Source organism: Sceloporus occidentalis, unplaced genomic scaffold (genome assembly GCF_023333645.1).
Source record: "Sceloporus occidentalis isolate IW3139 unplaced genomic scaffold, rSceOcc1.0.p SCAF_127, whole genome shotgun sequence".
In the NCBI taxonomy this organism is placed as follows: domain Eukaryota; kingdom Metazoa; phylum Chordata; class Lepidosauria; order Squamata; family Phrynosomatidae; genus Sceloporus; species Sceloporus occidentalis.
In genome coordinates, this window is record NW_028317107.1 from 75,929 (window position 1) to 100,701 (window position 24,773).

The 24,773-nt window shown below is 41.7% G+C and overlaps 1 protein-coding gene across 1 annotated transcript in view; it reads left to right on the forward strand.

The window, feature by feature from the left end:
• The window catches only part of HMCN2 (hemicentin 2), a 58,017-nt gene that overhangs the window by 5,016 nt on the left and 28,228 nt on the right, over nt 1-24,773 (forward strand). Inside the window, exons 5-25 of the mRNA XM_089498953.1 lie at nt 891-1,062; nt 1,268-1,374; nt 2,499-2,619; nt 3,022-3,285; nt 3,468-3,612; nt 3,990-4,111; nt 4,871-5,137; nt 5,559-5,700; nt 5,986-6,113; nt 6,446-6,559; nt 6,774-6,923; nt 16,054-16,245; nt 17,914-18,009; nt 18,142-18,269; nt 18,743-18,887; nt 19,272-19,285; nt 19,505-19,664; nt 19,938-20,103; nt 21,398-21,525; nt 24,239-24,511; nt 24,630-24,713. Of these exons, the coding sequence (XP_089355079.1) occupies nt 891-1,062; nt 1,268-1,374; nt 2,499-2,619; nt 3,022-3,285; nt 3,468-3,612; nt 3,990-4,111; nt 4,871-5,137; nt 5,559-5,700; nt 5,986-6,113; nt 6,446-6,559; nt 6,774-6,923; nt 16,054-16,245; nt 17,914-18,009; nt 18,142-18,269; nt 18,743-18,887; nt 19,272-19,285; nt 19,505-19,664; nt 19,938-20,103; nt 21,398-21,525; nt 24,239-24,511; nt 24,630-24,713 (3,118 nt within the window). The remainder of the gene's footprint in view (nt 1-890; nt 1,063-1,267; nt 1,375-2,498; nt 2,620-3,021; nt 3,286-3,467; nt 3,613-3,989; nt 4,112-4,870; nt 5,138-5,558; nt 5,701-5,985; nt 6,114-6,445; nt 6,560-6,773; nt 6,924-16,053; nt 16,246-17,913; nt 18,010-18,141; nt 18,270-18,742; nt 18,888-19,271; nt 19,286-19,504; nt 19,665-19,937; nt 20,104-21,397; nt 21,526-24,238; nt 24,512-24,629; nt 24,714-24,773) is intronic.

Here is a 24,773-nt window from a genome sequence, read left to right on the forward strand (position 1 = left end):
GTATTTTATGAGAACTTAAGGATTTTCTGATCCTGCATCCTGCATCTGTGTCCTTAACATTAAAGTATAAATATATATAGAAGATGCAGTCCCTGTAAAATTGCGGCCGGTTTATAGGTGAGCCGTCTCATTCGCTTTAGTCTCCCTGTAGCAGTGATTGTATTACAAACAGAGATGCTTTGTACCTTCGGCGCACAGACCCCCCTCAGCTCACATCTGTTTGCTGTTTATGACGGAGGGGAAGCCGAAGCCCGCGTGTCTCCTTCATGCAGGCTGAACCTGGCCCATCTGGCTCTGATTACTGACAGTGCCCTAATTCATTCGCACGGTCACATTAATGTGCTGAATAATCACATCCTCAATTCCCCTTACCCAAGCCCTACCAACGGATAACTTGAGAGCTCTTTTGTTATTTATTTAAAGTAGCTATCCATACCACCCACAGGATTGTTTAAACGTATGGGTGATGTTGATCGATGTTTATTTAATTCATTCGCCGGCAAGCCGGTTACGTAGCCGCCATTCCTCCCGCCTGCCGAAAACGGGGCCATTTGAGTTAATTCATGTTCTGCACCAATGTAAACTAATAGAATATATGAAAAATTAGTATTGCCGTTGATATTGACCTAACGGACGGGAATATTGTAAATACGTTTAGTTAAGGACGGTGGACAATTATTTTCTTTTTTTTTCACAATTTCACACTTGCCCTTCTTATTTTATGCATGGAACCCGTCCGGTGTAAACTGGGGTTTCTTTCTGGAACATATACTGGAAAATCAACACTTTATCATCTTGAAGCATAGACCTCCAGTTTTCTTAGAGTTAAAGGCTTCCGGGTACAAACAATTTCAGGACTAGCTTTGATCATCGGAGTATTTGTCTTCTAGGTGTTGAAATGGGTGGAGGAGGCCATCCAGGCTTCCAAGGTCCACCTGCTGTCCACCGACCACGAGACAGCCGGAGAGAGAAACTGGAAAATCCCATTTGATCCCAGCCTTAAAGAAGTGACCATATCATTGAGCGGGCCGGACCCTAATATACAGATCACCGATCCCACCGGTATGGAATTCTCCTTCTGTCTAAAGTGTAAAGCTCCTTGGATCCTGAAGGAGATCTCGTTTATATCGCTCTGTGTTATTTTATTCTGCTTTTTCCTCCATAGACCATTTTTTTTTCTCCTTGTCATAATCTGTCTTTGCTTAATGGGAAGCTCAATGTGATAATGTTTCCACCCGACCAACCGCACCCATGTCTTCTTCTGTAGGAAGAGTGCTTTCCGTGAGCCAGGGGCTGGAGGAGTTGCTAACAATCCCTAATTCGGCTCTGGTCCTAGGCCTGAAGCCAACGGTTCCTGGAATATGGACTATCAAGGTAATAAATTAACACTCTGTGTTGAGCGAAGCCGAGTCCTACAGTACGGAATCAAGTAAGCGAGAGAGACATGAGTGGGAGAAGATCGCTCGATAATGGTTCTGAAGTAGCTCCTGTTATAAGTGAGGTGAAGGTGGGGGCAGTTATTCTAAAAACACTTTTTGTGTCCTTAAAACTTAGGATTTCACCGTAGCCGTTAAAAGTTTTTTAAAGAGCCATTTAGAGTTTTTTTTAATACTTTATTGGTACTTTAAATACATTTCTTTAATTATTTTCTAAATATTTTTTTATCTTAAGTTGCTTTCTAATTTCTAGTTTTTAGTGTATTTAGGCGATTTATTTCAAACTATTTAAAGGGCTCAACCAATTAGTCCTGGGAAAGAACTCTTCCCGACATTCATCCCGTAAACATGTGTTATGTAACTGACCTCGTAAACTTTTGGCCGAAACCAAAGGGGGCAGAAAGTGGCATTTTCTGCCTTAATTAGAATATTTAGGGTTAAAGCCGGAACTACTAAAAACCCATCTCAGATCTTTCATGGAAAATAAAATCCTGGCACTTTTTATAATGAGCGCATGGTGAAGGTGTGGGGCCGTTCAGACCCCCCCCCCCCCTGCTTGGCTTGATCTTTGGAATAAACTCAACTTGAAATTTTGTTTATTGTTTCCTTGGGCTGCTTCCATTTCCCTCCGTCAGACTGGCAGCTCGTTACCCTAATGAGGCTGTGAACCCGATATGCGCACATCATCATCATCATCATCCTGATTAGTGCACATGGATCTGGCCGAGCTTATTTTTGAAGGCAGGCATCATTAAAAAGCCCAAATTCTGACATCACGGAGATATTTACGAAGATACATTTTGGTGCTAAGTCTGCAGTTTGGAGAAATTGTCACGAACATTCCAAAGTTCCGCAGTTAGAACTTCTCCATATAAGTTCTCTTTTTAAAATATTATCCATGAAACAGAAGATCTTACACCATAGAGAATGTCCACAGAGCATTCCAGATACTCATAGTAATTGGGTACCGTGTTTTTGACATTACGTGTATATGTAAGTGATAATCATCAGCCGACGGTTCGGCGTGGTCTTCATCAGCAGCCTCCCATTGTCTCATTGCAGATTGGCAGCAGTGGCCGTCACACAGTTCGAATCACGGGGGTCAGCACTCTGGATTTCCGTGCAGCTTTTTCCACGACCGCTGTTATAGATCCTTCTCGAGTGATTGAACGTCCAATACAAGGTAAAAAAAAAATGGCTCCCTATTTGCGTCTGTACATTGTCCATAGGGCACGTCTGGACGCAAAGAAAGTGAAGAACTGTTTTTTGTTCTTTAGCACTTTGATAAAAACTAGGGTTTCATTAAATTTTTGACATCATGATCTCTAAAAAACCTACCGACCTGTCTTCAGAAACACAGACTTCACCCAAAAATGGTTTAAATGGTTTGTGGCCCATATAACCTCTGCTGAGCTAAAGAAATGTCCCTGACTAATAACGCTAAAAAATATTGTATGATGGTCAAAATGACAACGGATCTTCTTTTCTCTCTATGGATCTAAATGTTGATGTGGGCATGTTGTGTCCTCTGTCCGCCAATAAAAAACATTGGGAATTCAGATTTGTTTTCTGCCTCTTGTGTTAGGAATCCCCATCTCGGCTTTGATCAACTGCAGCGGACTTTCTCCACCGGGAAAAGTGGAAGCCCTGGACCTTATGCGTGTTTCAGGCGAATCTTACTTCTCTTTGCCTGCTCAAAGGTTACCCTACAAACGCTCCAAGCAGTTGTGGTCGGTTCCCCAGTTTCAGGCTCCCAGGGAAAGCTTTTTCATGAAGGTCCACGGCACCGACCACGGAGGGCACCAGTTCCAGCGCCTCTCCAATGTGGCTTACACCAGCATAGTACCAGGTGTGAGAGATAACACAAGCGACTAGCAGACTCTAACTCATTCCTTCTGAATGTATTCTCGCCTTTTTGTCTCAAGGGCTACAATGTAACACATTATCTCACTGAACGCAGTATTGTCCAGTTACATTGTTACATTACATTGTTGTATTTAATTGAGATTTTTTTCCCTTACCCACTTGCAGATGTGCCCGCTGTGGCAATGCCAGCTAATATACAGGGCTATCATCAGCGCCCGCTGGTCATCCCTTGCTCTGTTGTCAGTGACATTCCCTTTCGACTACGCTTCTCAAGGGATGGGGAGAAGCTGGGAGACGAACGTCTTTTCCCGTAAGTTGATTTGGACTGATTGCGATTCCAATGTCTGAATGGAATTTAGCGGGGTTACCGCTTGTTCCAGAACCTCATACTTCCAGTACTCACACTGGCCACAATGAAACACTATGATACATGCAGTAATAAGAATTGTGGGTTCAGTTTGTGGCCACTGGGTGGAATTTTCAGATGGAACCACAACTGGTTGTGATCAGGAGTTACGTGTATCATTCCAGATATTGACAAACTCTTGTGATCACCAACCAGTATTTGGCTGGCCACGACTCGGCTAAGGACCTCATGATCTATTATGAAACAGCTTCTTAGGAATAAGTATAAATGTTGTGTTGTGTTATCTCGATTATGGCTCACTACTGCTTCTTTTTTTTTAGGGAATCTGGCAATGCCACCTGGGAGGTGCCATCTGCGTCCGGTCGTCATGAAGGAGTTTATGTGTGCACCGCAATCAGCAAAGTAGGCGCAAGTTATGCCCTCACCACGGTGTCCGTGGCAGGTAAGTAGACCAGGATTTCATCACACCTTTGACCTTCAAGACCTTAATTTATGGCCACCACGGCCATGTAAGAAATGGACCATGCTCAGTCTGCAAGCTTACTACTAGGATCTATCCTCACCTGATCTGTATAATTATTCCCAATATTTTTCCATCCCCGAGATGGAAGCTGAAATGTCTTGAACTTGAAGTAAGAGAAAGAGTTAGTAAAGTTAACGTTTCCAACAAAAGGCACAAGATGGTAAAAGCTAAAGCTCAACACTTAGGAGCATCTCAGATGTATTCTTTATTTATCCATTAGATTGGAAAGATCTCCATCAGCAAATCTGTACGATCCCTATCATAAAGCATCTCCAGACATATGTTTTGACATGTCCTGGCCTTCATCGATGAATGAATTGGCGTTGCTCTCAAGAACGTAAAAACATTTGAGGTGTTCCTGGGTAGGGATGCGGTGCCCATGGAGCTGATCTCCATGCAGAAATAATAGCTCTAGTCTTCTTCAGAATCTTATGTTGCTGGAACAATAAAAATAAAAAGTTTTGCAACTTCCTAAAGATTGAGTTAATGAGATGAAAATGTTCAAATGCCCTCTTTAATGAGGACACAACATGGGTCAACATGAACCCATCTCCGACTGCCCCAGTTCATTAATGATGGCGTTGTTCAAGCCGCTGTCCATGTGTATTTTAGATACATATGGCTTCTTGTTATTGTCAAGGATTTCCTTCCTCTGACCTTCTGTTCCTCTGGTCGTAGAGCCTCCACCTACCATCTCTGTCCTCCGTAACTATACCGCCTCTCTCGGTGACCTGGCCGTCCTCTCGTGTCACGTCCTGGGAGACGTGCGTCATAACCTCACCTGGGAATATGATAGGAGAATATTGGACGAGGGAAGGCTAAGAATCCTACCAAACTCTTCCCTGGAGATTCGGAATGTCCAGCCAAGCGATGCCGGCCGTTACCTGTGCACTGCCACCAATAATCACGGAGCTACTACCGCGACGGTCTGGCTCTCTGTTCAGGGTAAGATGTCACCTGCTCACCTGGGTCACGGGGAATGTCCACATTATCATTTACGCAGGAGCTTTGATTGATGTGTGGTGGATTATATTGTGAGTAGACACAATTTGTCCATGCTTGACCCCTCAAAACATGCCAGCCAGCCTGTGTTTGCCATTAAACTAAACTGTACATGGCTATGGAATTAGCTGGTATTTCAAATGTATTGTAGATTCCACATACAAAATGTTAGAACGTAAAGTACAATTTATTCCTTGCTGAACTATATAAAGCTTTAGGTACCCAGATTTTGCATCGATTAGGCCTTCCAGAAAACAGGGCAACCATGAAGTGGTCTTGAAAATACACATATACAGTACATATGGAAGAACAGCGAGAGCACAAGCCACTGACACTGAGTGTTGTCTTTTGGGATGTTTCCCAGAACCTCCACGCATACAGATTGACTCAAGTGCCACTCAGTTGACCCTCGGAGGAGCAGTAAGGATAAGATGTGACGTTTCGGGGCATCCAGAACCTCGCATCTCCTGGAGACACGGAGACCACCTTCTCAGCAACGACAGCAGGTTAGTTACAGACAATGCTGGATAAGGAGACAAAGGCTGGGTTTCACGCCACTCACTTTTACATCGAGTTCTATCGCTTGATCCAATTTTGACCTCATACCACCGTCCCATCACCAATACCTAAAGCCTTCTGCATTCAGGGTTAACGTCCGTGCAGATGGTTGGATTTCTATGTCACTGTTCACTAGTGCAAAGGAAATCAGGGAGGAGGCTTGAGAATTGGGCAAAAATATTTTTGTTATACTTTTTTTACATTGTATGTATCCTGCTTCTTCCCGCAAACAGATATACGATCACCGAGGATCACACGCTGCTGATTAAGGATGCGAGCCAAGACGATGCGGGGAAATACAGCTGTGTAGCTTCTAATGATTTAGGTACCGACGAGCAGTCCGTAATCCTCACCTATGCAGGTACGTTTGCGGTAAACATAATGATTTGATGTGATGCATCTTTTCTTTTTTTTTGCGTAAGTTAGGGATTAAGCTATACTTGAAGGAAAAAGAAAAAAACTGGGTTTTTGAGGATGCCTGTGAGGGTCTAACTTGAACGAATCCCCTTAATGTTCTGTATGTAGCATCTGTAGCTGTATGTATAATTAAACAGGTTAATTACTCTCATGATTTGAACCCTGGCAACCTCAAGGGATACGTTCTGGTGCTTGGCCCTCGTAGAGAAAAAACTCTGTATTTAAAAATTGATTAAAAACACTATTTAAAAAAAAAAATTTTTTAAACTTTTACAGAACTTCCAAAGGTCACTGCTGTGAAATCGTCTCTGCAAGTGCCTGTGGGAGAGGATGCCGTTCTGGAGTGTATGACGGAGGGGCTCCCTCCGCCGCTTCTCATATGGTACAAAGGTAACAGAGATCACCTCTAGATACAACGCTGATGCTACATTTCTTATGTTGTTGACCAGAATACTAACAATGGCTATAAATGACAGCAATGTCCCCCCCCGACTATTGCCTCCGACAGCTGGAGGCTCTTATTCGGCCAGATCTGCTCTAAGATGTACGGTATTCACAGAAGAATGTACCCTGAGTTCTAAACCTTTCCATGCTATTTATTTAGGAGAAGAGGAATTGACGGGCTCTCTAATCAACTCCGACAAAGGAGTTCTGAGGCTCCGGGATGTGAATGTAGAAGATGCAGGAGCGTATACCTGTGTGGCATCCAACAAGGCAGGAACATCGTCCGACGTCATCCACGTTGAAGTGGGCAGTAAGTCCTTCTCTTATTCTTCATCTCGTGGTGGCTGTGAAGGTGGAGATTATCCTATAGATCTATATGTCCATAGAAGTGAATTCTGCCTTCCATATATATATATATATATATATATATATGAATACTTTATTATTTAATATATTCAATAGAAAAATCGACTGTATAGAACAAGACCAAAGAGTTCCCTTGCGTAATAATTACAGATAGGACATTCTTCTGTCCAAAACAGATGTGGAAGTCAACTGCTTGTACATAATGACCAAACCATATGGGCCAAGAATAGTTGTATCACCTGGAGAATGCTCTGTGTTTGTTAAAGAACATATTTCTTTTTGATGCTTGTTCTTCATATACTATCGGAAGTCGGTATAACATTCCCTCGGCTTGTCATTGCGTTGGCTTGACCTTTCTTATGGCTCCCCACACGTTAATTTGAGGGTTCCTTGGAAGGCTCTGCCTTTGTGAAGACTTCGTTCTTATTATGTGGCCATGAACGCCTGCAGCTTGTTCAAAGCCGTCTTGTAAATACCTCCACACTGGGCTACAGACTCCGTATATTAAGGTCCTATTCTTCTCCAAGAGTTTAAAGGAGGGCCAAATACCCCTTTTTGAAGCACAAAGTGCCTTTCTTCTGAATAGAAGCTCATTTATGATCCTTATCTCTATTTTTCCTTGATTTGTCACCTCAGGCTCTCTGGAAGCTAATTTTTTGACCTTTAGCTGCCCTTGGGATGGTTACAGACCTTTCCGCAGACTTTTGGAGCTATTAAGTGGCTTTTCTTGTCCAAACCTTCTCCGTCCACCTTTAATAAGCATTTGTAAGAATAATTACAATGATCTTCTTATAACTCAGGAGCCCCTCAACCCATTGCCTTGTCTTCTCAGACCTTGTATAGGAACCAACAATGTAACCTCTTTATTATATAAAACATTGTTTTTAACCATTTAAATACAGAAAAGTCTCATCTACAATCCTACAAGATATCTTACCTGTTACACATTCTAGTTCGGACTTGGAAATTAGATTTTGCGGGTCTTATACTGGCTTTTCGGCTTTCTCAGCAGTTTTCTGACCCCTATACTGAATCTGATTACAATATGTGACTTCCCGATTGGTGAAACGCCTGCGGACTTTGGGCTCGCGTGGCCGGTGAGCGTTGGGGCTCCGGTGCGAGCGTGTGTCCGTGTATAACGGAGCGCTATCGGACTCCTTCTGTCTACTTCTTGATAACGGGAGGCCTGCTTCACAAACAGTGTTTGCTTTTTGATAACTCAGACAATAAAATAACAGAGCGGGGAAGGAGGTTTTGTCACAAGAGATACAATTATCCTCGAAAAGTATATAAATACCCCAAAATAACATAGGCGTATGTTAACCTTTTGGGTTTTTTTCAGAGCTGGGGGGGGTGATTTTAAATGTTCACCCATGGGATGTTTTCGAAACTGATACAAAAGATCATAAAATACTATCATTCTTGCTACAACTTTAAGTGAAAATGATGTCTGCTTGCAGGTTTTTATTGGGGTTTATTTATTAAACAGCTCGTGGACTAGCGATGAGGAGACCGGAAGCGGCTGCTTGATGGCATAAGTGGGTCTGATGTCCGGATATCTATCTATATATATATATATATAAGCACACCTTATGTTTTTATGGTCACGTAGCTTGCGGATAGGCATATACAGCCGGTGGCCGTACACTAGAGCACCCGACCAGCCAGCGACCCGCCCGGCATTTGCCCAGTGTGCCGATCTGAGCCTGGTTGAATTAGGGGTGCAGTTAGAAGATCAACTAAGCCCCTTTTTCCATAGACACTCACTAGGGTATTTGGCATACCTCCCAGCCGTCACTGTTTTAGAGTGACAGTCCCTCTTTGGGAAGCAAATCCCTGTCTTCCCCTGATGCCCCCTCTTTTCTAGGAGCTCAGAATGTCGGGTTCAGAGGGTTCTACAGCCCCCAAAAGCCGCTTTGCCCACTTCGGGTATCTTATCATTATACACTAAATGTAGTAAGTAATGCTTTTCAATGTACCTAATGCGTAAAATGTTCCTCTCAATACAAGTCAGTATTTAGTGAATATAGCCCTTTAAGCCAAAGATTACACATGGTTACCGAATGATGTGGTTGGCTGAGGCCTTTCATTGCTTTCATGTACTATTAAAAAAAACAACCAAGAAGAAAACTTTCATGTCGGTTAAGTACAATTCCTCCTTGTTATCGAGTCTTGTCCAGAAAGATACAGCTGGGAAAGCGTTTACAACTTGTAATGGCAGACATGTTAGAACATGATAAAAGGCAAAAAAAAAAGATGCCCCGGGGGACATAGGCATTAACGCTCCATTAAAGACACAAAAAAGGGCAGACAGACACATTAATAACTCCACAAGGATTTAAAGCCCCCTGACACATGAGTAGCACAGGGGACGGCGACACATGTTGGCAAACAGATGTGATGGGACAGACAGACAGACCATTAAATAACTCGGGTAAGTGGGGTTTACTGGTATATTTGGAGCAGCCTCCGGTTTAACCCTTTGATTCCAATGGGCTTTGAGGTATCGTGTCCACCTCCTTGACGTAGAAAGGGCGGCGTAGAGGAGCTCGCTGTCCGAACAGAGGGATTAAAACATTTCAGATACGCAGGCTGTTCCTTGCAGACAAACCAAGAACATCGAGTCTCACACATGCCTAGGATTATATTAACCTGAAGTCTTAACCCCTGATATTTCTGGATGCCTTAGAGAGGAATCTCCCCCACAGCATTATAAACCGTATGAGAGAACACAGGGAGTCCGTACTTTGGGCAACTACATCGTCCATTGACATGAGGATTATTTCATTGAGATCATTTAATTTATAAACCCATTCCCTGCTGTTTCTATACACATTATCGGGGGTTTTAGGACTGTGGAACCCTGCGATACCCTCATACCCAACAAACATTCTGAGCTCATAGCACTGGTGAACTTGGGGGGGGGGGAGTGGTGGTTTTGGCCCATCGGGGGTGCCACTCATCAGGGGGGGTGCCACACAGAGGTCCCAATTCTCCAGGAAATTCCCTTTCTCTCAATGCCTCCTTACCTTCTCCGCAGACCGCTTCTCGTCTCTGTCTCCTTTCCTGCAGCTCTGTGTCTCCTCTCCTCTTGTATCTTCTTGTTATTCTTCTCCCTGTGTCTTCTTTCTTTGTCTGTGTACCAGGCCTCCCGGCGAACTTCTGCAAAAAGGGCAGAACCTCTGAGAACACTTTCTCTCCGTTTGAGGAATGGGCGAGAGGCCCTTTTGCGGAAGTATTTCGGTAGGCCAGAATAATGCAAAAAGGTTCTCAGAGAATGAGAGTTGAAGGAACGTTTCACCTTCTCTGAAAATCTGCGAGGAAAGAAGACGTAGGCAGAAGCGGATGAAGACAGAAGAAAGAAGACAGAAGACTGGAGAACAAGAAGATTCAAGAAAAGAAGCTGGGCTGTGGGAAAGGAGAAAGAGACACAGGAGAGGTCTGCAGAGAATGTAGGGAGTCATTGACAGCGTGAGAGAGTAAGCACAAATGAGTGAATGAGCATGAGATAGTGTGTGATAGTAAGAGTGAGTGGAAGAGTGTGAGAAAGTATGAGTGCGGGTGTCTTTGCATTTTAAAGTGTGGTGGGAGCCAAATATAAAAGCCACCCCAGGTGCCAAATACTTTAGGTATGCACGTGGCTCCTAGAAAAGAGGGGATCAGAGGAGGATAGGGAGGCAGAGGGATTTGGGTCCAAAGAGCTATCGTCTTTCCTAAAGAGCTACACTTGCACTGGCTTCCCATTTCTGACCCTTTGACTTTGAGAAAAATATATGGGCAATCGAGTTTCCACTGAACCCAGCATGATGAATCCCCGAGGTCGCACTAGATTAGACTTAGCTTGAGGACTTGGAGCGATACCCCAGAACACTTCAAATGTTCAGGTTGATACATTATATGTCTTTAGTAACACACATTATTAATCATTACTAATTGTTTTTCGTGCATGTTTGAAAAACCCTAAGCCTTTTGGCAGGAATAAGGCCTCCAAGGAACAATGCGGACAACCCGGCCCAAAGTAGCCATTCCCGTTTTTGAACTCTAAACTCTAAAAAAAACATGTTTTGTCCCCATATGACTTTATTACTAGATTCTAAAGATTGATTATATTTTTTTTTTGTATAATTTGTGTTAGAACAGACACTTTTTGTTCTTTGCCATAGTTCATTTATTTTGCCATGGAGACCAACAACAGATTAGAAGCGTTTTACACGGTTACATTGTGTCTAGAGTTCCGTCTGCCATTGTTTTCAAGTTGCAATTAATATAATAGGAATTAGAGGTTCCAGGAGCCTGTCGAGCGCATTTGTTACCCACAGCGTTTAACTATTGATATAATTAGCCTTTTAAAGTGTGCTCCTTGAAGCTTTTGTTGGGTTCCCTGCCCCCCCTCCCCAAAAGGAAGTTTTCCATTTTCAACAAGGAGAACCGTTTGCAAGCTCCTTAATGTTATGTTTCGGCTAATCTTTTCCCCATCCTTCAGTCCTGTTCCTTCCTGTTTCCTCCGCTAAGTCCAGTGCTCTTTTCTTTGAGAAATTCCACGGCCTCTGTGTAATAGAACAGCCGAACGGTGATTAACGGCTCAGATCTTCGGCTCGCTGGCCAACGTCAAAATTTCGACATAGAGCAGATCTGCCGGGGCATACGCTTGTAAAATATATAACAGACTACGTCAAGCTGAATAAGGCTTGCCGGCGAGCTTTTTGGGAATCGGAATGGATTACTTTATCTGCAAAATATCTGGTTCTTCAAAATCTGCTAATTCGTTTTCTTGTTGTGTGTCTGCTCTTCGATATATAAAGCCACCGTAGACATTTAGGAGCTCCAAAAAAACCCACTTTTTATACTTATACACATTTTACTTGATTTGTTAATGTGTTACGTATTCAAACGTTTATTATTTATTTATATAGCGCCATCATATTCGGCTGGATTGACTGATTTCTAATGAAATCCCATGACTCTCAGTCTGAGCATGGATCCTTCCAGAACATCAGCTTGGGCAACATGTTGGTTTGTAAGGATTTGTTGGGATATAGAATATTTTCTTGTTTCCCACTGGCTGCCTAGAGTTCTAAAATGGAACTCTGGGATGCCGATACACACGCTAACACTTTTATATAGGCAAAGAAAAAAAAAAGCATGTTAATGGTATTTAGGGTCATTTTAGTTGGCCTCCTATAAAATCATGTGATCTCAATCGTCTCATCACGATAAAGTCAATATGTCAGGAGGAGGACAGTATGTTTAATGTTTCATTATTAGGATATTTATATTCATAGTAAGACTTTTGGTTTTTGGTTTGCAGAAAAGCTGCGAGATAGGATAAAAATAATAAATCCATATATGGTAAAGTTTTAAGCAAACTAACAAATGTATGGATCTGAACAGTATGTCGCAATGTTGTGTGGATTTGTGATAGGGTAAAAAATGTTTTACACAACACTGTCCTTTTAAATGAATGAATCGGGCCTTTTACCGCCTAAAGGATTGGGAGGTGGGTGATAGAATTCGCAACAATGTGTCTGTTTAGCGAAGGTGTGATGGCTGTGAATTTCAGTTGATTGGAATAAGTGTTGGGGCGCTAAGTGGAGGAATGTAACGATAAGTGGGAATTCCTGTCGATATACTTACTAAGATCCAGAGGACCGAGGGAATACGCATATTATGTTAATCAATTTCGGTTTTGAGGTCATCCGGCCAGGTGTCCTACTTAACGTTAACAAGCAAGGGGAAGGGGAAGAAATGAGGAGTTAAAAGGTGATGAAAGAGAGTGATGGGGAGAGATATCCAGGAACTTTCTGAGTTTAAATCCAATGACTTTCAAGGTCACACAGTCTGGAGCTGATTCCTACATAGTCTACTCTTATTCAACAATGGCCGCAATGGCTACGAGACCCGTTACTGATGGGTCTTATCTGCCCCCAAAGTCTATGTTTTTGAGCGTCCCAACTGATGCTTTTCTCACTTTTTATATCACAGCTGAAGTCTGTGCTCAATACGGGTAACTCTCAGAATATCTTTACCATCTGGCAAGTCATGGTTTCCATAAAGGACCATTATTAGTGCAAACATTGGGTTCTCAACATTGAAGAGTCACAAAATCAGTATTAAAGGGTTAATATTTGAAGGGTCTCATGGCCTGCTAATTAAAGACGTTGTAAGGCGTTGTGAGCCCCCCCCCCGGAACAGGGACCCCAAAAATTCTCAGCCCCTTGAAGAAGTCACTGCTGTTGTTGCCATAACAATAACAATCAGAATTCTAGGAATATTTTTTTACATTTTTATTTATTCTTTTATTTTTTTTGTGGATTTTATTTTTATGAATGACCCGTTTTATATCTAAAAAAAGGGATTTCCAAAAGCGATCTTAGTTGATGATTATTCTTTCCAAAACTCTCAAATATACCCAAAGGGCGCAAAAAAGATTAGAGATCACTGGTCTACGGTTACTCCAAGAGTGTGATCTACTTGAAAGTGTAATCATTTTAATTATTTAGCAACCGTACAGATTTTATTCACCATGAGTGTTCCTTCCTTTCAAAATAATTATAGGAAATGAAATTGTGTTGCCCCAAACCTTTTTTTTTTTTTAGAGTAACCCCTTGCTTACCAGAGATCTGCAGGTTACTACAAAGCAATGCCCTCCCTACCAGAGGCTTTGTGCAATTTGGAGGTTAACCTTTGAAGCCGGGCAAAATTAAAGGAAACCACAAGAATCATTATTCCTTTTTCAAGTCACTTCACAAAATCTAAACTATTTTAACCATGTAATTAACTTGACTAAGGAAAAAATAATTTCTTTTTGGGGGACGAATGTTTATTTTTCCCACGCTGCATTTAAAAAACCAAAAAAAGGCAAGGAAATCTGGTAAATATAAATAAAATTAAATCTATATTTCTGAGAAATAGCTTACGAGTTTAAACTATAAGGGGATTTTATGTTCATTGCTTAAGTGATTTTGCCGGCAGTATGATTCACTATGATTTCGGGGGGGGGGGGGCGCCTTTAAAAAATACTTAGGTTTTAATATAATCAATTATTATGTGCAATTAAAATTCATATATTTAAACACTTCTTCGCCTTCTCAAAAAGTTAAAAACAAAAGGACTGGTTAATAGGTGACATCCGCATTTGGTGTTGCGTTTTGGGGAAAGTTAAAACTAAAAATGCATATTCTGCTGGCACTTATTATTCCGGATGTGTGTTTGATGTTGACATAATGGGGGAAAAAATGGATTGGAACGCGGTAGCTCAGATACTTCAAACAATTAAAGTGTCATAACAAAGCTGTATATGTCTCAGACACCCCCTGTCCTCCGCCTTGATACACTAGTACTTACTTGCCGACAAAGGCAACCAGGTGGAATGATGTCATAACCTGCTGACATCATTGTCTCTGCCTTTACATAAACCAAAGAGTTAGGGATCAAGGTGTGATGGCTCACACGACTGATGAGAGGCAAAACTAGACTCTTTATGTACAAAAAAAGTTATTTTACGGACTGATTTGTTGTAAAACCTATTGGTAATTGATGTTGTAAACCTTTGGGGTCCATGACATGAGTTGTGGAAAAGAAGCAAAGTAATCTGTGTTTTCATTGATATTTTTAGGACATAGTCACAGGTTTGTGTTTGTGAACATTGTGACTCAATTAAGATTCATCAGTGATCTCTATGTGGGTTTACCCTTGATCCTGTTCATCTGGTAGAAGTTCAAATGGCTAATGGACAACACTTTATAGGTGACCCCCATGACCTTTGGGTAGCTTTTTATGTAAGTGGAGCTACTTAGACGTACTGTTTAAGCATATTGCCTGCAGCTATAGGTATGTTACAGCACATTATATGGAGATGGGCTTACAAATGAGGGACAGTGAGATCTGTGTCTCAAAGGTGATTTTTTTGTACGATTTTCTGCTATGAAATTATTCTGAGGAGCTTTCTTTGACATCAAGGACATCATGGAATGAGGATTGTTGAATATCCCTTTTGTAGAAAACTTATATTTAATTGAACGATTATTAGGAAATGTGTACAGGGCGGTAACTCCTGGACTCTGCAACAAAGTCATCTTTTGTGGCTCTGCTGAGTTTGGTGTTACATTTGTAACAAGACTTTCAACTGTCAACATTCCGCGCGGGTTCTATGGTCAGCACGGAGGTCAATGGGGACTTTCTCTGCATTCTTTGGACAGAGTTCTGTTCTGTCACATTTTTGCTACATTATTCAACTAAAACTAAAAATTGTCTTCTGAACCAGTAGCTAAAATCCTATTTACTAGCAGGGATCTCAGAGTTCTCTAAAGGTTCTTGTATCTTGGGTGTAAGTCAAATGTCCTGACATTACGAATGTTCAGCTAGTGAAGCCTGCAGATGGTGTTCCCTCAGGCACTAAATATTTTTGGATTTTTTTTTTTTTACAGTCAAGGTTGTCACCTTTCTATAAACTCCCATTCCAGATTTACCTTCTAATTATTTCTGATCAGAGGGTTGTTAAAAGTCCTGTTTGAGCAGGTTCATAAAAGATACAGGTAGATGAGAGCACAGGCCATCTACATAGTCAACTGATCACATTAGGAGATGTATTGCGGTGGAAGTAACAGGTTGCTCTCCAGATGATGGTGAACTACAAGCCCATGGTCCTCATGTTGGCCATAAAGATATTGCATCTGAAAGCCAGAACTTGTTTGATGCTGACTATTTGGTTGAGGTGCATGGGCTGAGCAAGTATCACTGGATACACGTGTAGGCATGTGCGATGACCCAAACATGCAAGAGAAGCCGAATTGGCTTTATATGGATTTACCCAGTAGTTTGACCACATATATTTAGTTTGATAACCCACATGTTTTGCACACCAAAAATCCAAGCCATGGTCTTAGCATGTCTTATGAGAAATCAGGCCCTCATTGCTTTTAGGCCGTTGCTGAATCATAAAACATCTAACCCAAAGGCAAAGCTTGTTATTATCCAAATTCTTTTTACTTTCTGTGGTCATAAACATACACATGAAACAATGTTGCAGCTTTTATCTTGTTACTGGGTTTTACATCATATATTTTTTTTTCTAGTTCCACCACAATTCACCGACTTCCCCGTGGATGTTGAAGTAGAGGTTGGAGAGAGTGTCCTGCTGACCTGCGGCGCTGAAGGAAGTCCCACGCCGCACGTAACCTGGTCCAAGCAGGATGAAGGTCTGGTGGAACCATCTGAAACAGCAGAGATTATTGAGAGCCCTGGAGCAAGTACAGTCCATATCAAAGGTATGAGACCCATGTGCCTTGGTCATCCCGTGGGAACCAAGACATTGTTCTTTGAAATGCCAGTAAAGTTACAAATAACAGGAGCCAGCAACAAGAGCCATGTCCACCAAGACCATCAAGGTCAACGTATCACACCTCGATTCATCCAGTTTATCCTAAAAAAGGAAAAAAAAAGGAACCAAAAATTATTCACTTTCAAAAAAATAAAAAGTGAAGTTTAGTGCCGCAGTCAGACCTTGCTCTGTATGAACAATCAATATGTGTTTTTAAAATTATTCTTGGATTATTCCCTATTCTCTTATTGCAGATGTATCTTTTACATTTCATAGAAGAACCTCTGTTGAAATGAACAATACTTTGTATTGTAATATCTCACCGATCATACGAGAAAGGTTCCTTTATCCAGCAGGGCCTATTGTTGTGATTCCGGATTATAATACTTTGTCATCTCTCTTTAGAATTTCACGGGGATTTTAGGTTTTAGGAAATAAAAATTCCTGTGTGAGAACTTTTGAAAATAATGCAGATCTCTCCTAGTTGATTTTCTAACTTCTCAAATTAATGTCAAAAAAATGTTTTGTTCAGCTCAAGTCTTAAAGACCAGCATAGAAACTCTTGGTTTCTCCTGGTTTCTCTCCTTTTTTAAATATTTTATATTCCTTTTAACTATTATAAATGATTAAATAAGTAAGATCTATTAATATAGAAGATCCTGGAGGAAGAAAATGTACTATTCAAGGATTTATTGCAATTTATCACAATTTTGGGAGAAAAATTAAATTTTCATCTAAATGATGCGAACTATATACTGACATGCATTTAAATAGAAGTAGTGGTAGGTCACGTTACCATTGTAGATGCGTTTTTTCCATTTTATGTCGATTTCTGGGATGAATTGAGGTTAATTATGGCCCATGGTGGTATAAAAAAACCAGGCGAAGAACACTGGCGTCCTGTCTTTTATACCGAGGGCCACCACTGAACCCCCACCCCTAAGATGCTTTTGATTTCAATAGGAAGCACATTATGATGTGCCTCCAACCCGGTGACTTTGGTCCTTTTTGAAGTCCAGAAGAAGTGGTCACCAAGAGGTCACTTGACCAACTCATATGTCGTAAATTAGCCAAGTGCCCGCAGTCAGATTTAGAAGTTTGTCGTTGTTTGTCAGTTATTATCACTCCATGGCCTGTTAGAGAAGATGATAATACTCATGTGATGACATGTAACATGTACTTATCTCTTCAAATTCTAAAAGTACTAATGTGGAGCATCCAGCCTGGTGTCTGCTGATCTCCATTTGTCGTTTGTTGTTAGTTCAAGGGTTCTTGAGATAAGTAGCTAATTCCTTGAGACTAGTTTGTCCTTTTTGGACACTTGTACACCATATCCTTGATCAAATAGACCCATTGAATGAGTCAACATGGCCAAACGCTCAAAGTCTCTGTAAATAGTAAGTCTTTGTCTTATCTGCTTACACCGTAAATATCACGGATTAAGCTCTGTCTGTGTGTTTAAGACTGTACTGTTTGCTATCTACGTGGTGGTGTAGGGTGAAGTGTTGACCCTCTGTAGGTAGCAATTAGCCCTCTCTTGTTAGGGTGGACATGTTTTTGATGGTGTTACCAATCACCCTCTCTCTCTCTCTTTGTCTCTCCCTCTCCCTCTCAGTCGCCAGGCCTGAGGATGCTGCGGTGTATGTGTGTGAGGCACGAAATCCATTTGGTTGGGTCCAAGCCGAAATCCTGCTCAGTGTTACAGGACTATGTAGGTCATCTCCTTGGCCGGTGATGGAACTCCCTTGTGTACACTGCTTCTTTCAAGCAGGATGGTTATAATATCTATGACCATATTAGTATGCATCTCACTGGTTGTGTTTCCTTATGTTTGTGTTATCAGTTGCTCCTGTGGTGGCTACAACAACCTCCGAGGTCACTGTGATAGAAGGACGTCCCGCATCTCTACCGTGTTCCATCATGGCTGGAAATCCACCCCCTGTCCAACGCTGGCTGAAAGACTCAAAAACGGTAAACTGTCCTCCGTTCACTGGAATCGCCTAAAGCAGAAGAACATTCCAAAACGTATGTTCTTCATACAATGAATTCCTTTGAGCTTTCTGGTACCATCTTGTTTAAGACTATGGCAAAAGTACTTTATCTCCTTAATTCAAGCTGCGTGATAATATAAAGCCATTGAAGCTATAGATTGTGTTTTTGACTTACAGAGAGTATTGGCTTACATCACAGCCATCTCTAAAAATATCAAAGAAAGCCGAACAAAAGATCCAGATCACTGTGGTATTTAACACTCCTAAAATTAAATGAATACTAATTGTTCTACTAATCATTAGAGCAGCGGCACAACGGTGTCTGTTTTCTTTCCGTGGTTATTAGATCCATTGGAAACAACAGATTGCTATCTTGATACACTCCAGAAGGGAATGGCCGTGTGATATTTAATGCCGGTTCTGTTATCATATGGTATCTCTTTCCGTTACTAGCTGCAGTTTCAGTGGCGCCACTCTGTGGACGGAGAAGGGGCATTACACATAGAACCGGCGCTAAGTGAGGACACCGGAAAGTACACCTGCCTACTGGCCAACTCCGCCGGGTCATCTAATCATAGCATCCACCTGCGTGTTCACGGTGGGTAACAGATGGGAAATATAGTATCTTTACATACTATTATATTACATACCATTATAAGACAAACTGTTCGTGGCCGGCGGACGATGGTTTTATTTACAGCTTCTTTTGTCTACAAACTATTTGTTAGTTTAAAGATTTTGTAAACGGAAGCCTCGACAATTTTTACTGTGCTTATCATGAAAGCAAATATTTAAAATTTTTATTTTGTTTTAAAGCCATGTTGATGTTTTTAATTACTGTAATTACTGTCATTACTCGGTGTAATATAGAGTGCTGCGGCTAATTACTCCTCTGCTGATGGGGTTAGGTTTACAGAGGACTTCTGACCATAAAGATGATTCTACAGATAGCTGGTAATCAAGTTCTTTTTTATATCCGCAGTTGTTCCCACCATTGTACCTAGTCCAACTGAACATACTACTCTGGAAGGCAGGGTGGTTATGCTGCCATGTGATACCAGAGGACACCCAAGTCCTGTTGTTACGTGGGCAAAGGTGACTCTTTGAAAAGTTCCGCTTTCTCTTAATCCTCTGGTTTTCCTTTTTTTTTTTAATTCTTACGTTTTATGACCCCACATTTTCATCATCCAATGGCTATTAAATGTGACCCACCAGGGAGAAGAAGTCTTGACCCCAGAGAGCACCCATTATCATGTCAAGAGAGATGGAAGCCTCTCGATACTGCTGCCATCCGGTGCCGACACCGGTCTATACACCTGTACAGCTACCAACCCGGCTGGCACCGCCAGCAAAGAAATTCAACTCATCGTGCACAGTAAGTATATTTATGTCCATTAGACTGGATTCCATTCTACATCCATTAAGGTGGATCTTTGTTGATGAAGCATTTCCAATCTCAGATCACTTTTAGAACACATAACACCATATATACTTCTATAGTCAGTAAAATTCTGATATATATATGTATATGATTCTTTTTTCCTAAAAAGAACCTTGTGTTCATAAACCAAGCATTGTTGACCCAAGATCGGGAGAGACCGTACCTTATAGAAGAATGCTGTTTCATGTTGCTGTTTCTCCTGTTTAGCAAAGCCCAGAATAAATGTGAATGGGTCACATGATCTCGGTGTTCCAATTCATGTGGTGGCAGCTTTGGGCTCTGAAATCGATTTGCCGTGTGAGGCACATGGAACGCCGCTGCCTGTAGTATCTTGGAAAAAAGATTCCTTCCCATTGCCGATCATCTCTTCCAGGTAGGAAGCGCAATATATATATTATTATACATATTCTTTAACAATAGTCATTGCCGCTGGAGATTAGCAGCTATACCCACTTGCGTGCTTCCATTTCCATCGCCATGGATAACTCAAATCTTTGTTAATCCTGTTGTAGGTTTTTCCTACCATACAGAGATGCTATCGATCTCTATTAGGCTTCCCCAGAACTCTCACCACGAAGAACCAAACCCTCCACAAATTAATGGTTAATAAAAAATAATAACTATGTCGTTGACGGCTAGACTCCGGCAACCCTGTTTTAATAAGTTAGCAGATGCTTTTTAACACAAAGGTCAGAAAAGTAACACTTTACAAGCGGTAAAAGCAGATACTGTTTATTATAAACCATCCATCGCCATATAAAACCATTAGCTGGATGGAGCCAGGTGTCAACGTGAGCCGGTTCGTTGGAGATCAGTGGTCCACCGCAGTCCATTGACCAGAAAAGATGAGCTCAAGGACGCCGAGGTTGCATTACTGGTTTCTGTAGAATGAGACTGGTCTAACTCCCATTACCGAGCCGCTTGCACTTCACAAACAGCACAAATTAGATGCCGAACGACGTCTACGTACAGTCAGACTGGCTCCAACTTCTGATGTAATATATTTTTCTAACCCCCCCCATCGTAAGATCACATTACAGAGTTGTGTAATGGTTTCAGTTCAACTCATTTACACCCCCTTGGACTAATTCAATGAGATCAACAGATATTGAGACACGTGCCTTCTTTTGATGGGGGTTGGGTGGTAAGCCGTAAGCCACAGTCCTAAGTACTAGGTCTTAAAACAGTCCTAGCTTGGCATTTATCCAATATGAGTTTTCCTAAAGGGACGCCTTCTTTTACGAAGTGGAGTTGAGTACAGGAGGAGCCATATTTGCTTTGGCAAGGTGTGCAATAAAGAGCTCATCCGTCGAGGTCTCCATTGGATGAGTAGATGTTCGTTTATGGATTTCACCTCAAGAGAATTTAAGTAACTACATTTATTCTGATTGGTCTCAACAATCAGCAACATAGTAGCCAAAGGGTAGAATGTGTGCTTTCCAACCTTCTTTTAAGATATGACAGTGGATGTTCCATCTGTGACATCACCACTGAAACGAAACATGCCATTAAAAAATGATGTAAGACATTTCATTAGTCATTCTGACATCATCACGCTGCAATTATAAGTCATTGCAGTCTAGTTCTGCTATGAAATACCATAAATGTATGAAGTCCCCCGTATTGGTTTGGATTTTGCTTGAAGATGGTTGTATTCTTTTTTTCAGACATAACATCCTCCCATCATGGTCTCTCAGACTCTCTGAGCTGAGAGTAATGGACAGCGGATATTATACTTGCCTGGCATCCAGCCCCGCAGGGAACACGTCGCTAACCTACAGCGTGGAGGTGCAAGGTATATGGGCGAGGGGGCGAAAGTTGAACTCAGGCAGGAAAAGGTCCATAAATGGCCAACCTCAATGCAAATACATTAATAAAAGCTTGAAAATGATTTTTTTATTTTTTTTTTCATTAAAAAACTAAAAAAGATAGCACATAAGTGCAGTGGGAGAGCTTTACATTTGTGTTGGGGGTAAAACAAGAGCGAACGTCCAGTGGGTCTAAAATGAGCCCAGACCTGAACATAAATTCCCCAAAATTGTTTTATTACTAGTATCAGGTTAAAAATAGGTTTGCTACAAAATTAGCTATTTATATGAGTTCTTGCTCTGTTATCCACCGAGCCAACAATCTGACTAATGAACATCTATGTGCAGCGGACTTCATTAGCATTGCCATAAAGCATCACCTTGGTGTGGGAAACTCACCCAGCGCCAACCTACATTACTGTAAACATTTTATCCTTTTCCTAATTCTAATGTTTCCTGTGCCCTTATCAGAACAAAATATCACTGCTGTCGCTACGATAATAGAAGAGTTGTTTAAAGGGAAAATCCTTTGTACAGTAAATAATCCTTTATGCCACAAGGGATTGTTATTTTTTTGAGACGGGCTTCAGCTTAACGCAAAGAGCTGGTGTAGGAAATGTTCTCATTGCCTGCGCGATTCTCCAGGGATTACACGGAAGCTAAGTGCTGGGATCCATGTAGCTGAGTGTGTAATTATCACGTTGCTGCCGGGTGCCTGGGATGTTTTCCCAAAGCTTAGACGTGCCAAAGAGAAACCAAACCTATCAAACATCTGGTCTGCACCCACCGCCAGCCTCACGTCCTAAACAAACGTATCGGCTTGTATTTCCTCCAGGAGTCAGGCTGTATGAGATATTAACTATCAAACTCAAGAACAATTACTAGGATTGTACAATGAGACGGCGGATGGCATAACAGGTGACTTTCTTGTAGCAATAATCAAGCCATACTTAGGAGCCAAGCAAGACATACTTAGAAGCCAACATGACCTTCTTAGGAGCCAGGAGGGAAGTATAGACATCAGATATCAGATACCAGTAGTAACATTCTATGGGGTTTCCATGGGGTGACATTTAGATATTCCTCCTGTACCTCTACCTTTTCACTGTGTCAAAAAATGAAAGTAACCCTCCCAGTTCTATATTATATATACAGAGAAGAAGAATCCTTAAAATTGGTCATCTGGAGACATTTACCTCCTAGTTTTCCCCCATGACGTTGATTTCCTGAAGAGCGATATGTTACGATTCACATTTGCAGGAAAGACAGATAAAGAGCTGGATTCTATTAGTAGAACAATCTTTATCATTTATGTTATCTGCAAAGTCTCCTTCAGACTATAATAGCAAACGATGAGATAAAACATTTTCGTAGATAATGGAATCCATCCCTGTGAGAACCCCCTTCCAGCGATTGATTTTTTTCATTACTAATTGAAAAATGATAAATGATGAGATAACTGTTTAGCCTCAACTAAGCAACAGATGGCATCCAGACCTAAAGCCAAGGTCTCAGTAGGTTCCTCATACTCTGTAGATCACATACCATGAGTAAAGGGTTCCGCTAGATGTCATTACATCCAGTGTTTTACCAGTTGTGTCACCTCTCATGTCTTCTCCACGCAACATCATAAGCAAGAGTAGCAGATATTTATCTGCTGGTTGAACCCGTTAATATAGGATCATATGCTCAAGAATGTTTAAAGCACAGATGTCCGACTCTTCATGGGGTGGATAGTAGACCTTTAAGCTCTATATAGGTTGGCTTTGAAGGTCTAATTTAAACCAGGTCAGCCAGAACCTTCATAGACATTAATGCCAACAATTCTTGGGTACACTCAGAAAAGTAGAAGAGTGCTTGAGGTCCACAACTATCCTGGTGGACCCAAGTTGGACAGCGCTGATGTAAATATTATGCTGCAACCAAAACAATACTTTGCTTAAGTAGACTATTGTTTTTTCTTCAATTAATATTTCGCCTTGGATATTCCCCGATACTAAAATCTGCAAACGCTTATTTTGCATTCCCACTTCCTACAAGATAAAGCAAGTGAGTTCTGGAGCTCTGCTCATTCATGCGTATTTTGTGGACGTTGAGGGAATTGGGGGGGGGGGAGTTTTATCTCTGTATGTTGATAAGGTTACAATGGAAGGATGTAGTTGTAGGGCTCCGCCGACATCCAAAGAGCAACAAGGACATACATCAGTCTGCAGTAGGGAAGTCGAATTGACAGGCCCGTTGGTTATGTGATCCTACCCTTGTAGGCTATAGATGTCAAAGTACGTGAGTGACGGAAATGGTTAAAGTACGAGCATCTGATCTGTCTCGCCTTAGCTCAGTGTTTCCTTGAAAAATTACAGTGTAGGAGAGCAGACTTCCTTAGAGAATTTTCATAGCTTCCCGCAGACACTGCCTCTACATATCAGAGGAAGATGGTGACGGCATCGACTTACCATTCCAGACAGCGAGTACAGGTGCTCAGGAGGCAGATAGACATAACTATGTCAACAAGCTTAGCCTTGCACCTAACCACAGACTCGACAATCCTCTAGGGCCTTGTAATAATCTGGTATTCTCCATCATCTGTTTTATGTATTTGCAAGTTAACCATTTTGCTTCCGCCATGAATGGATGCTCTGAAGGATGGTCAGATTCTCCTACCCTGACCATTAAAGCTCTTTTTTCGCATGCTTCTTCTAGTTCCACCACGTGTCCATCCCGGACCCAAGGTTCTGAAGGCACTTCTTGGACGTACGTTGTCACTGCCCTGTGTGGCGCATGGAGATCCAATGCCAAGGCTCAGCTGGTTTAAAGATGGAGTGGTGGTTAGAGTTGGCGATCAGGATTCCCTGCCAGGCCCTGATGGAAGTATTAGTGTACTTGAGGTCCAGCTTTCTGACTCTGGGAGTTACCGCTGTGTGGCCTCAAGCAGTGCCGGGGAGGACTCATTGGAGTTCAGACTGGATGTCCTGGGTGAGTATTGTACATAAGGGAGGCTCTTCTCTTGCAAACCAGTGCATATCACTTCAGTTTCAATTAGAATAATATGGCTTCTATTTCCCCTTTGACTTTCAAATATTTTTCTCCACAGAACCCCCAAACTTTGAAGATGGCTCAGATGTTTTGTTGGAGCAGACTGCTTATGAACCAGTTATCCTTTCATGCCCAGTGCAAGGTATGTATCAAGTCACATTCCACCCTAAAGAGCCAGCTTTGACACATAAAACACTTTGCA